The 14715-nt window shown below is 32.7% G+C and overlaps 1 protein-coding gene across 2 annotated transcripts in view; it reads right to left on the minus strand.

Annotated features, from left to right (window-relative positions):
- Positions 1 to 3288: 3288 nt before the first annotated feature.
- Positions 3289 to 14715, minus strand: part of LOC124357286 (Golgi-associated PDZ and coiled-coil motif-containing protein-like) — an 81313-nt gene continuing 69886 nt past the window's right edge. For both annotated transcript variants that reach the window (XM_046808935.1, XM_046808934.1), the window contains 3 exons: positions 14399 to 14520; positions 12606 to 12734; positions 3289 to 12327 (listed from right to left, as the gene is read on the minus strand). In XM_046808935.1, the coding sequence (XP_046664891.1) occupies positions 11862 to 12327; positions 12606 to 12734; positions 14399 to 14520 (717 nt within the window). In that variant the 3' untranslated portion in view covers positions 3289 to 11861. The remainder of the gene's footprint in view (positions 12328 to 12605; positions 12735 to 14398; positions 14521 to 14715) is intronic.

The following is a 14715-nucleotide window of genomic DNA, read 5'->3' on the forward strand; positions in this document are numbered from 1 at the left end:
TGACAATTGACAAAATTTTTCATGGACAGCATGTTGATAACCTTTTCAAAGAAGTTACACATCAGCCTCTTTGTCATCAAAAGAATTCACCATATTGTTGATTTAAGAACTGCAAAGACAACTTATGCCCTCTTTTTGAATCACATCTGAGCATTGCCATATGGGGAAGCACTACGGTCACTAATCTACAGAGACTTCTGACCCAGAAGAAAGTAATAAGAACCCTTAAAGTAATAAAGACACTACATGGTGCCGATGAAAGAGCCGACATTTCTTGTTAGTATTCCACTGTAGCCTGTGCTAGTGTAATATGTGATTGTTATCCTCGTACTCATGATTTATACCCGGTACTTGCATCCTGTGCAGTGACTACACTTGGACTGGACTCCAAGCAGCTTTTGGGTATGATTGAACCCTTTTCTTTCCCTTCTTTACTTCTTTTTGTTCGTTATTTTTGTATGTATTAATAGCGTACCTAGGTAAAGGTATTTTTCTTACCATCCACATCCTGTCCTATTAATACCTCCTGCACCTGACGAAGAGGATAGTTCCCAATCCTCGAAAAATTGTTATACCTTTTATTAGCTATAATGGTGGTTAATGTCCAAAATCCTGTTATTCTTTCAACGCTTGCATTGTCAATAGCAAACTTTAAACAAAGAACTCTTATAGGCCCAAGGACAGCTGTCGTAAAAACTTCAAGGATCTTTACATCTTGACAGTTGTGGCCCTCTAAATCCAGGAAGTGATTATGTTTGCAAATAGAACTGAATTCCCTCATAGAACAGATGTAAAGTAGTACAAAGTCAAAACTCTTTATTTACATGATCTTTAAGATCAGTAGTTATGTCGATTTACATAATAATACATTTCGTATACATAGACAACAAGAATCAAAAAGTTGTACACTAAGGGTTGTTCTGTGGTCTCCATTCAAAGAACTCAGTGACGGAGTAGAATGGGTTGTCTTGCAGCCAGGCTCGCAGATCTTTTCTAAACCGCTGTCGGTCTATCCTCTTGAGGGCTTCTGGTAGTGAATTCCAGATCTTCGCACCGATGTAGCTTGGTTTCTTTTCCGCTGAGGCGTGGGTGTGTACTGAAAGGCAGTAGTTAGTAGCATGTCTTGTATTGTACTGGTGAATTTGTACTCCGCTTCTCACTGTTGATGGCATTTTGATGTGAGCGTAGGAGACTACTTCTAGGATATAGAGGTTGATTACTGTCATAATTTTGAGTTCCCGGAAGGCTTCTCTGCAGGATGCTCTCGGTTACAACATGTTGACAACTACATCCTGCCTGCATAACATCTAACACTGTATGGAAGGAAGGCATCATGCATGGGACACAAGCTTTACAACCTGCTGCCAACTGAGATAATGACAGAAGGGGAAGAACCTGAAATGGCTACTGACCAAGCTAATCTACACGCTGAAAGAATATCTACATAGTATACATGACCATCAAGACTGCTCAATTTAACTTATATTTTGTAAATTTGTAACTTTAACTATGTACTGTATTTTTTATTCCAATACATTTCTCTGTGAAAATTGTAAATAAAGAGACTTTGACTTCATTCTCATTATAATTATTACCACAGCAATACGCGCAGGTGGGTATTCCCTCACATCTTAAATATTTAAGAAATATTTCCAACATAATAATCCTCTCCTGTACTTTAGTTTTGTAATTCTATAATTAAATTTCTAATATAGGTTTCTTCTCTTTCCAATTTCATGTTAATTTAAAACAGAAAGCCATGACAAAAATCTACAATGAAAAACGTTAACACTACAAAACGCACGGGCGGGGTAAGCCCCACTTAATGACAATAAAACTTGTATTAGATGACAAAATATTCAAGATGACCTGAAACTGTAACAGTGGTACACAGAGAGTAGAAGAAATATAGTAGAGTGCACTCTAAAATAAATACATATTCTGACACTGTACAAGGAAATCTTCACCTCCCGTGTCACTCAGTGTTAATACACTAGTTTAAAATGTTTTCAGAGCATTTATGTTATTTTAACACAATACATTAAAATAAGCCTGAAATAGCAAACTGCAGTTCAAGTCACACTACTGTATATCTTTAACACAACATTTCTACTGCTACATAGACTTAGTCTCCTGAGATCTGCGCTTGAAGTGTTCATAAGAACGTATTTTGTTTTATACACAGTGTACACAGTTTGTTCACTAAATATAAACAGTTGTAAACTGAGACAAAAAAGTTTTAAACTTGGATCTTTTCTCTTCTTATGTTACATTAGTAATAAATATAAATTTTCAGGAGATTATGTATTAAAAGTTGCAATTTCAATCATTTTACATCTGAGTCTTACAATATGTATAAACTTATTTAGTACGAATCGTCCAATTAAAAATCGGATGAAAAATCACTCAGATATACATGTACGTGACTAGTCAGAATTATTTAAATTCAATAACATATATTTTTACATCTAAATCTCCAACTAAACACATTAACAAAATAACAGGTACAGGCTACAACACTGTAACAATGCCGCTGAAGCCCATTTAATAAGCTGGCTAAATCACTCAGCAGATATCATTACTTTAGTTATAATATTGTAAAATTAATTATATTTGATTTTATTCTGCAGATACAATTTTGTCAAATTAGTATATAAACTTTTTCTTAACATTTAAAAGTAAGTCTGTTTACTGTAAATAATTCAAAGAGACGTGTATTATGTAATTAATAACTCAGTTTTGACAAAAAAATTAGTTAGAACCTTGTCAAACCAAAGACACGAGGTATGAAGGTGGAATCACCACAAACTACAATTATGTCAGTATCGCTTCTTAGACTGGTAAAGTAGTAAGCTATGACTTCACCAATCAATCAAAGGTGGGCTTGTTGACCAGTCCAAATTACAAGAAGTTGGATTCATGTTTTTGAATGGGATGGAAACAGCCAAAATTATTAAAAAGATCGTGAACTTGAAGAAATTAAGTAAAACTATTGGACCAAACGTCTAGAAGCTATTACTTATGAAGTAACTAAAAACCTGTTACAATTATTACATTTTACAGTTACATTTACAATTATTGGGATATGTTCGAAATTCCACTTATCTATATGTAAAAATTATGAAAATCATCTGATCTGTGTTATATTAATGTGGTATGCATTACAGTTGAATAATTTTCTTGTAACTGGAGACTTAATAACATTGTAATAGTCTTTTAGTTCAATTCTTTGTACAATATTTGTTATCAGAGAACAATAATGCAATAGGAATAAAATTAAATACTCAGTTACAGCAATATTATATTTATACAGCACAGTACATATACAAATAATCACAGTGGTAAACTTACAAGCCATACGAGTTGTGTAGTGGTGGATGTGTTAATCATATTTGACTATATAACTTTGGAATTGGTCATTCACATAACACACAGTATTGTCTTAGTTTTACATTTTAGAATTACCAAATATATTAAGCAATTTTCTTAGAATAGAAAGGAAGTCACAACTTACAAGGGGGAACCCAAATAAACTGGAACAACACTCCCAGGGCTGGGCTTCACTTGTAATTCTCGCACTCGGTATGCATAGTGGAGCTTATTATGGCAGTTCGGTACCATCTGTGTAATATCTTGGCTTGTTTTGTTTGTAAAGATTGCTTTAGCTAGTGCTGTTGTGTTATTTGTTATTTTTACATTGACAAGTTAAAGCAAACAATACGCTTGAAAAAATTGCTTCGTGCTTAGTAAAGTGCTGTTAAAACTTTTGTGATGTGAAAGTGGCTTACAAAGATGATAGTATAGGAATACCTTGTTTTAAAATTGTTAACATGTTGATTAATGACAAACCTACCTTTGGATGATCAACTGCCCAAACAGACAAAAATTATAGAAAAATTCAAGAACTTGTGCTAACAGACTACAGAATAATTGTCAGATACAATTGGATAACTAGGAGCTTGGTTCAGTGAATTTTACAATTTAGGGATGAAAAGGGTTTCTACAAAATTTGTGCAATGCACCTTCATACAAAGCCTTCTGTTACTCTTAGTTTTTGGTAAACAAAATTGCATGTTACTACTCCTAACAAGCCTTTTTTCCTGACCATTGGACAAATGTATCGAGTGTAATCTAATAAAGAGTATTTTCAATAAAAAAATGGTATTTTTAAAACAATAATTCAAGATTTCTTTTAGGTGCCCCCTTGTATGATTGTGATTTCTTTTGGGTACCCCCTGGTATGTTTTCTTTGATAGGGCAAAGTTTATTAAACCTTAGAAGGTATTATAAATATATCACAATCATATTACTTATTTAAGAAGATTTTGACGTACTTTCAAGGTAAAACTAATTTTTACTTAAAACAGATTGTTGATACTTTGTACAAATTAATAAATCAAGTGATAAACAGCAGAGATAAGTCAGTATTTCTTTCTTATATCCAGTAATTGAAATAATAACCAAAATAAAGTGTTGTAATAATAGCATAAACTATCAAGCATACTGTCCTGTATGTAAATATGATGATGAAATCTAATCAGCCATCTAATGTTTTTGAAACAGCAGGATTCGATGACTCGATGAATAATAGTAATTTCCAGTGCTCTTTCCGAAAATCTAAAAGTACTTTAAAGATTTGTTGAGACTTTTTGTTCCTTTTCAAATCTGTACAAGATTAGTTTAAGGGTTTCACTTATTTACATGACTTTTATACACAAATTGTACATATGTAAAAATAAATCCAATTAAATCGTAAAATTAATATTCTAGTAGTTTACTAACTACTGCTGCATTCCTATAGGAGTGATTTTATAACAATCATAGAAGCTAAAATCTTTGTTAGATTCTCAACTCTCTTTTATGAAAAAATGTATAGTAGATATTTTAAAATTCTAATTTTTAGCCACATCTTTATGCATTTTATGGCAATTCTGTGTCACATGTTGGTACAATTTATAAGACTGATAAAACAGATATACTGATATGTTCAGTCATTAGTCACATAATTCATGATATACACATTTCATACAAAATTGAGAAAATTCAATGGAATATTCTATAAAATATAAAGCCACATCATATCGATTAAGGCAATTGACTTTAAAAGCTGAATGTTACAAGCAGTTATCAATGACCAGGGTACTAAGGTAGTTTATTATGTAATGCTATGTGATAATTGTGAGGAAATGAGTTTTGGAATTTGACTAGCATCAGATGGTACATTTATTATTCAATTTCAAGTTACACCATAATAAATCAATTTATTATTATTAGTTTAAAACAGTATAATAAATACCCTGTATATTAAATTTACAATTTCCAAACATGTAATTCATATAAAGTGAATTCCTGGCAGGTAATATACAAATCTTTGTGTGGCAGATTCAAACTTAACTGTTGAGTATACTTCTCTATTCTTAAATACTCAAAGCCAGTATACAATTACTATTCCATACTTGTATTTAACCCAAACAACAAAGCAGTACAACTGCAGTATAAACTGTATTTATGAACTAAGATAAATATCAAAGTTTATAAATTTAAAAATCAACAAAGACTCATTAATAAATATAAGTACTTAAAACAGAAATTATATAAATTTATATATTTCACAAATAAAGTAATAATTAGAGACATGCTAGCACAGATTTTGAGGTCAAGTCAACTAAAGTTGAAAATTTTTAATATTTAGACAAGTAATATATTATAATAACATTATTGCTCACCCTACACGAAATAGTTAGAATCAAATTGTGAATTATTAAACACTTATTATATTGACTGTAAGGAAAATTTTCAAAATCATCCTCGGTAAACTTTTTTAATTTAAAGGATGAGTTGGATAACTTTGCACTTAAAACTTAAGGTCCAGTCCTCTGTACATGGCAAATCCAAGACATTTTCAAAGGACTCTTCATTCTTACATCCTCCACTAGAGGAGCTACTAGTTTATTCGGTTATAAACCATTAAGTTTTAAGTAATGGCAGAAATATTTGGTGAATGAGTGAATAAGTATTACTGTACATCAGTTCCCATGATTCATAAAAAAAGCTGGAAAAATTAGTACATTTCTCAGTTACAGTTGATAATTGCCAAAAACTACTTACTACTCATCTCTCATAGAGAATTGTTTTAGCGGCCATATGCTTCTATTTATGCCTTTAATTGAAATGACCATTTTAAGTTGTGTCTTTTCAACATGCTTATTCATGGCATGCTAGTCCATATCAAGTAACATCTGAGCTACAGCTTGAAACTAGCATAAATATGCTGCAACTGTTGTTCACAATGAGTTCTTTTATTGTTTTTTTTTTTTTCAACTTCCAATCTTATGCTGTGAAGACAAGATATGTGACAGATCCGCGGTGTGCACAGCAGTCGATCGCGTAAATTTCCCACTACACCTTTTTTCACTGAGTTCAAGAAGCCAATTTGTATTGAGCTGCACTCAAATATACATAGCAGCCTCTATTGATTCTACTGCCAAATGTCAATTGGGGAGTGTTATTCATTTCCTGTAACCAGAAGGGAATAGTGCAGCATCTCAGAGAGGATCCATCAGAGAATCTCACATGTTTCAGAAAAACACTACGAGTAATGTTGCTGTACGTGAATGGGGTTGAAAGTTTAAAGATGGGCAATCTGACGTGCATGATGAAGGAGGTCAAGGACGCAAGTCTGTCGCTACAGACGACCTTGTAGAATGAGTTGATAAACTGCTTAGAAATAACTGTAGATTCACAATAAGTCTTTGGAATTCCTAGGAGAGTCAAGATCTTCTCTTGAAGATTTGTGCTCGCTCAGTGCCAAAGATACTAATACCCACCAAAATTCACTGTGTGGTTTCTGCTTTGACATTCCATGAATTTAACATTCTGCACTCATGTTTTTCTGCTTGCAGAAAACGAATAACAGTCCTCAATTAAATTTGGTGGAGAATCAATAGAGGCAGCTGCAGCTCAGCACAAACTGCCTACTTGAACTCAGCAGAGACAAAAGTTGTAATGGGGAAGCTGTGCGATCAATTACTGCACACACCGTGGATCTGCTACTTATCTGGAGGTTCAAAAAGACAGCCCTCGTATATGCTGTAATTGTAGTACAAACTGTTATTGCTTGAACAGATTGTTGTTAAGTTGCAAAGTTACATGTGTGCTGTGATTGTAGTACACATTGAATAGTGTGTGTTTTTTTTTTTAATTATGGTTGTCAATTTGAATATAATATGTTCTTTTGCTTTAGTAAAAATGTAGATGTTTTTGGTCAAAATGACAATCATCATGTTTGTAGAATGCATTGTTTGTTTTAGCATTATTGCTGTGATATTTTGTTCCATTATATACCAAATTTCTTATTTGAATTGTTCATTAACACCAAAATATACCATGCCACATATTATTGACCAATACCATGTACTCTAGTGATATTCTCCCACAATCAAATTTTATACATTTTTTAATTACAATGTAATGATTGAGAATGTAATATACAGTACTGAACTAATAATGTCAAGTATATAGAGTACTGAAGTCTAAATATTAAGTACTAGCACATCTCTAATAACAATTAAACTTCTAAAATAAACATTTAATACAACACAAAATTAAAACAAAACAAAATACATATTTCATTACATCCTCATCCAGCAACATCTTATTTTTAATTAAAGAACCCTCTCATACTATATGTTAAAACGCAAAAACAATATCCAAGACTAGCGTGCATAAAATAAATATATCATGAAATAACTAGAAATGTGTAAGCAAAAGATTTTACGATTTTAGTATGAAATTCTCATGCACTTAGTCAATTACACTGTCATATTACAATTAGGTTTTATTTAATACTTATTCAGTTATTAATCTTTTCCAATATGTCTTTAAGTTAAGATAATGATTTATTTTGTTTGTTTCTATTGAATTTCATAAAAATGCATTACATTTTATATTTTTATGCGAGACAATAATGTCAGTAGCACTTAAAATGTACTAACTAAACCCTTGTATGGAAATGTGTGCATAAACTTCTCACATTCCCAAAAATCAAAGCTGGAATCTAGCACTAAACCACAGTTCATATTTTGCAATTATTTGCTTTGAATTTATATGTTTTTGTTATTAAACAAACCCTTATTAAACCAACTTTCTTCTCTCACATACGTGGGTACTCAGATTTTCAATTTGTTATTTTGAGATAAGATTGTCAGACCATTGGGTTTAGACTTTATGACCTGAAAATTTTACATCCCCTACCTTTTGAAGCATTGGTTTGTCATTAACACCTTGCCTCTCGTTTTTGGACCTTACTAACTACAACATATCAGATTTCAAATTTAAAAGATCAGAAGATTTCCTGTTCTGAAGATGCTGAGCACCAAGCACAATATCTGACACACTGTTTAATCATATTACATTCTAAATCTTAAACATAACATACCTTATGTTTTGTTATCTGTTCTGTATGTGTTTTACCTGTTCTGTGAAATAAAGGGTGTCATGTTTAAGTTCGAGTTCTGAAATGTCTTAAGAACTTAAAAGATCACACAATGTATAGTCAAAAAAATCTGTTATAACCATTTGAGCCTCTTTCCTGAACACCAAGACACATTTTTTAACTCTCCTTAGGTCTAGGTTAACTATGTTTGCTTTTGGAGCTACCATATTCTAAGACAAAATCTTAAATTAGTTTTCACTTAGATCTCCTTTCTAGTGCTCAGAACAATCATTACAATAATTCTTGCAAAAATGTCACGGAACTGAAACAACTTCTTTTTAAAAACTTCGAATTTGAGTACTTGCATTTTATAATTAGAACATTGAAATTTTTTTAAATAACGGACTAAAAATGATACAATTAAGACATGTGAAATGTTTACTACTAAATTTACAACTTTAAATTACAATTAATTAACACAACAGTTAGGTGTAAATTGGTGTAGTTGTTTGTTTTCTGTAATTTACTTTAGCACAACAATCTTGACAGTAAACTGAAACACAAACAAGAAACTGGCCTTTTTAAGAGGGCATGCTAGTCAGCTGTGTGCCACGTATCTGAGGCTCCGCTTATAACATTAAATATAATTATAAACTGTTAGACTTAACATATACTTGTATATATAATGTCCATTAGGAACTCGAGCCACGACCATTCCGATTAAGTCTTGAGCGGGTTAATTTCTTAATGGAGACCATGAGGGAATTTGTATAAATAAAAATTAATTTGATTATTTTGCATATGATATATACGATAACAGAATCATATCTTTGCCTTGTTCCAAGATTTTCCACAATATAATAAATTTTCATCAATCTGTATGGTAATGGGCAACTTTCTACTACAAATGAGATCTGTGAAAGTCACTGGTTCCCTTGTAGCTAAGTTAGCTGATTTTCTCTTCCCAAACATTAATTTCCCTATCTAAACAGTTTTTTCCCTATGAAAAATATCTCTTTTCCTATGTAAACATATCTTTTCCTGAATAAACGAGTGTGGTTCTGTTATTTGTTTTGACAAACAGCTGGTTTCAACACCAAAATGAATTATAAAACAGTGTTACATGTTCTTATGGAAGAATAAATATATATTATGGAGTATGAGATAATCTTTTAAGAGATCTCATGAACTTTTTTTCCATTGTGATGGAAAGTATCGTTCAATACTTGTCTATTGCGGTTCTTCATTCTCATCCCCGGATAGGTCACTTTCGAGACTAGTAATTTAAGTATACTATTCTGTGTATTCATTGTAAACGAACAAAAACTAAAATATACTCATCTAATCTAGGAACACTATAGATTGATAGCTAATGTGTTAAATATGTGTGAGATTGGTACTACTGTACAATAGGTGCTATTGCTTTATATAATGCAGAATTATTGTTTTAATGTATGCAGTGGAATCTGTATGATTGAACGATTTTAATTCAAAATTCGTGGATAGATTGACTTTTCTTTAGAACTTTGACATTTGTATTAGGCCATGTATAATGTTAATGTAGAGTAGTTAATTTGAATTTTGTTTTTGGGTAATTCAAATATGTTTATGTTCTGTATACAATCTTCCTCAGCCAAAATTTCTAAAAGTAGATAGATAGGGCATAATAAAAATATAAAATCTTATTCTGCATCTATGTATGTGCTTGCACAAGGTGTTGCCACGCTGAATGAATAGGGTGTCATATAATATTTGCAAGATAGTCCCTCCCCCTCAATGCCACTTGCCGCACCTGTTTGATTTTCAGGAATGTACAAGTAGCAATTTGAATGAATCAATCTGTACTTAGCTTCATCATTGTCAAGGTCAATTGTTCCACCCATCACTTCAATACATAGCCCCTTCTCGCCATACCTTTGTTTAACTATCACTTTCAAGACTTATGCATACAACCTGCGCTTACTTATTCTCTTATTGCATAATACTTTACATTATGTTATCTGCTACAATATTTTATTCCTGATACAGTACGTGGAATATACAACATAAAAAATACTATATTTCTAACATTAAGGCTTTGGTCAACAAAATATTATGGGGTTAAAATAGGTTTTTTTAATGTAATTTGAATTTTTGTACTGATCTGTAGTAGTTCAAGTTATCTATGTTCCACTGTGTGTATACTGATTTGGTTGTTAAAAAGTATATTGTTACCAACTACTACTTTCAAATAAATAAAATACATTAAAAGGCTCAGAAACACTGCACTGCGGTATTTATTTACAGTAATTTAATCCGTAACTCTTAATATTATATCCAATGTTCATTTTAAGACCACATTCATCACTCATGAGTCAAAGATGGTAACCAAGAGAGGGAGACATGACAGGGATTGTTTTCATGGAGTAAGAATCACACATGCCCTTGACTCAGCCAGAAAGACCAGTTTACTGTTAAGGGATGGGCCTAAATGATTTTTCACCAAAGTAACAAAACTTAAATGAATGAATGAATGGTGGTTCAAACCTTAATAACAGTACTTTGTACAAAATTTAGATATGCATACTAACATCACTTTTTTAATAAAATCCACAAAAAAGGTTTTAGTTGTAGCAGAATCAACTGTAAAAAGAATTCAAATGTCAAGTAGGAACAAAAATAAATAAATGCATCTTACTATTTTCCTTTGTCTATTTTAATTAAATGCAACTGTTTCTACTTTAATAAAAATTGTTAGATATCTTATGTAATTGTCTGAATTTAATGGTTCTTGCCCATTTCCTCTATTTATTGTAGTCTATAATGCAAAATACAACAAAGAAATGTTGTTTTATAATATTAAAGCATTAAGAATGTTTAACTTTTACAGTTCTGATTTGTACAGTTTTATTTATATCATAGCAGAGTTGTAATACCTTCTACTGCATTATGTACATAACATATACATAGTATAGTTCTCTTTCTGTCTGCTATGATTATAAAAATTACCACCTTCAAGCTGTGAATCGTTCTAAATACATCTTAAACTAATTATTGTAATGGATGATAAAAAAGTGAAAATGAACAAATTTTAATAATAGTTAATTATTGAAAGTCATACTTCAATACAACCTGGTATAATGGATACCCTTGATTATTTACAGATAATCAGAATTATGGTCAGCTTTTACTACTTTACCTTTTTTTAACTATATCAAACTGACTATAAACTAGCTATAGTTGGTTAGATAAAGTAAATTATCACAATATGATATCACATTTTCGTGCGTTTAGATTAATTGGTAACAAATTATAGTTTACTTGAACAGTTAGCATTGTTATAACGTAAGTGCCTTACATTTATTATGTGATAAATAGGCAGAGAGAGAACTATAGTTCTACTTATTGTATCAGATTCAGTGTAAATTATTTATATATGATATTATATCTAAACTGGTGTGCCAAAGCTAGCATCGCCCAAGCCATCAATAAGCGTCATGGCCTCCGTCTCAGGATGGAACAACTGACTGGTCTCCCGACCCTTGGTGCTCATGTGAATTCTTGGAGAATCCGTCAATTTGGGAGACTCCGGAGGTATCGCTTCTACTGGGTGGACTTTTAAATCACTAATAACTTTAGAGTCAACATCCACACTGCCATTGTCTGTTTTCTCATTAACATTGATGATTTTGTCCTCTATACCTTCCAGCCAGACACCGCTTGGAGTGAGCGAACGGAAGATCTTTTGCAGTGTGGTGACACCAAAATTCCGGGGACTCTCTGTTTGACTGGGAGTGGCATTGGTAGACTCGGTGGTAGTAGGGGGAGTGAGGGGGGAGGAAAACTGCTTGCTATCCGTAGTGGTAGGATGACCTCCTGTTGGGCTGCTCGGATAACTGCACTCAGACTCTCCCCTGTCACATGTACACGCATATAATGTAGACTAAATAACAAAACCAATTATAATAAAGGAATCATGACATTTATTTTTCAAACTGTCAAAAAGTTAAAGGTAGTTAGTAAATAATATAAGCTCAGTAATAACCTATTCTTGCGAAGACCAACACCTCATTGTCACAATTGATAGGTTTTCATTGAACATTTAAGGAAAATTTAAAGCTTCTAAGGATGTAATTTACTGGTATACTTAAACTGTTTTCATGTTAAATCTGTATATGAAAGAAAATCTCACCGGACAGAAGAGTCAGGTGTTCGAGGAGCAGTGGGGGTTACCAACATCCCTCCTCCTCTCTTATTGTTCTCGGCAAAACCATTCAGTCTATAGAATGTTCCCTCTGGAGGATCTTCAAAAAATCTATACCTGCACAATGAACAAACATATTTTTTATTTTATTTTTATTACTTTATTATGATATAAAGCAGAACAATCTCACTGACATAAAACATTGAATACTTCCCATTGAGCTACTGATGCTGATCCACTTTCACTGATGCTTATGTAAACTTATCACACACATCACAACATTTACAGCGTTGCGGTAACATGTGGCAAACCTTTTGACCTGGATAAGTTCGATGGTAACCATGGGAGATGACAAGGAAGGTTGAAGGTTGGACCCTCGCCGGGACGCGATGGATGAAAATTGTGAAACGAGGAAACTTTCAACATCTCCTATGAGGTTACTAGTTCCTGCCTAGGAGAACTACCCAAAAATTCTCCTGCAGTCTTCAATCTGCATGGAAGTGGTAAATCGTCCAGAGCATAGAAAGTTTGTTTTATAAATCCTTGTCTCTTGCCCCACCAGGGGGGGAAGGTTGAGGTGGTTTTCACCACATATTATTTCTATTGGCGGGGTAACCCAGTGAACAGAGGGCAGGTGATTGGTTGATGCGTGAGATACAGAGAGAGAGAGAGAGAGGTCGGGCAAAGGGCAGAATGATAAGATCTGCAGGATAAGCGCGGTGGAGTCATTCAGGTGCAGTCGTCAGGAACGGATTAGGAGGAGTGCAAGGCGGTGTTTGGTGTCTCTGTTGGCTTGCTGTGGGGTATTGTTGACAGGGATAAGTTGTATTTTAATTGTATGTTTTTTGTTACTTTTAGTGTTAGTAATAATAATTGTGAAAATGAGTAAGTAAATAATGATGATTGAGTAGATTTGTGGGGTGGTTAGGGTAGGGTGTATGACGGGCTGCGCTGTGGGATTAATTTAAATTGTAGTGTTTGGTGATGTTTGGATTGGAGGATAAAGATTGTATTTTTGGTAGTTGTGTTTTTGTTGGTGTTGCGTCTTTAAATAATTTAGGGTGTCAAAAATGACTGGCTGTTCTCTCACCAAGATCCACCTCTGGGTATACACGCTGAGACTGAATTTGCCACGTGTTAGGGCAAGTGTCGATATTCTTTTAATATCAACTGGGGACACTGGTCTGGCAAAATCTACAAAATTAAGCTTCAGAAATCAAACACTCATATTTATAATAATAAATGAAATATATATATATATAATTTATACATACAATGTTTACAATTCACAAAGGTGAAAGTTCTTGAATGATGTTTATAGTTTATCATTTAGTGCAGTAATAATAACTATGTTATAAAACTAAAGTGACTTATAAAAATAACCACTGTATCTTTCTACATTTAGTGATATATTAAAGTGCATTATAAGAATATCTGAAATAAGTATTTGTTTTGAAAACCATTTTACTAAACACTTATGAGTGGTTTACCAACAAATAATTGCATCCAAAACACTTCTTTCAAATGTTTAAACCAATTCTAGTTTTGAACTCCAACAATTAATGGATAATTAAACATAATCTAGCTGGAAGACGGACTTTATTGCATGTCTCTACAGTGTTGTTGATTAGAATCCAAATATTGTCAGATAAGCAAAAGAACTAGTTGGATGTGCATACTAACTATAAATTTAAACATTAAAATCCATAGATAGTGGAATATTGGTCATAAATAAATGAGCCATCTGACCAAATATAAAATTTACATCCTTGACCAGTTACCTGAGATTAGAGAGATCGTTATCCTCCTCACTATCCTCACCTCCGTTAGACAGATACTGCACCCTTAGTGTCACGTTCCCGGACTGATTGCTCAGTAGGTTCACAGCCTCCTGGTGACTAGCCTATAACCACATTATTACTATCATAAAAATACAAGTAAAGACAAGTGGACACTGATAGGAAAGGTTATATGGATATACATTAATCAATATTATATCGGTATCTCAATAATTTAACTTTATCCAATTATACGATATCCACATTCAGAAAATAACTTATATGCAGTAGAGAGCCAACAATCTGAGTCTCAAAAATCC

The sequence above is a fragment of the Homalodisca vitripennis genome, chromosome 3 (genome assembly GCF_021130785.1).
Source record: "Homalodisca vitripennis isolate AUS2020 chromosome 3, UT_GWSS_2.1, whole genome shotgun sequence".
Classification (NCBI taxonomy): Eukaryota; Metazoa; Arthropoda; class Insecta; order Hemiptera; family Cicadellidae; genus Homalodisca; species Homalodisca vitripennis.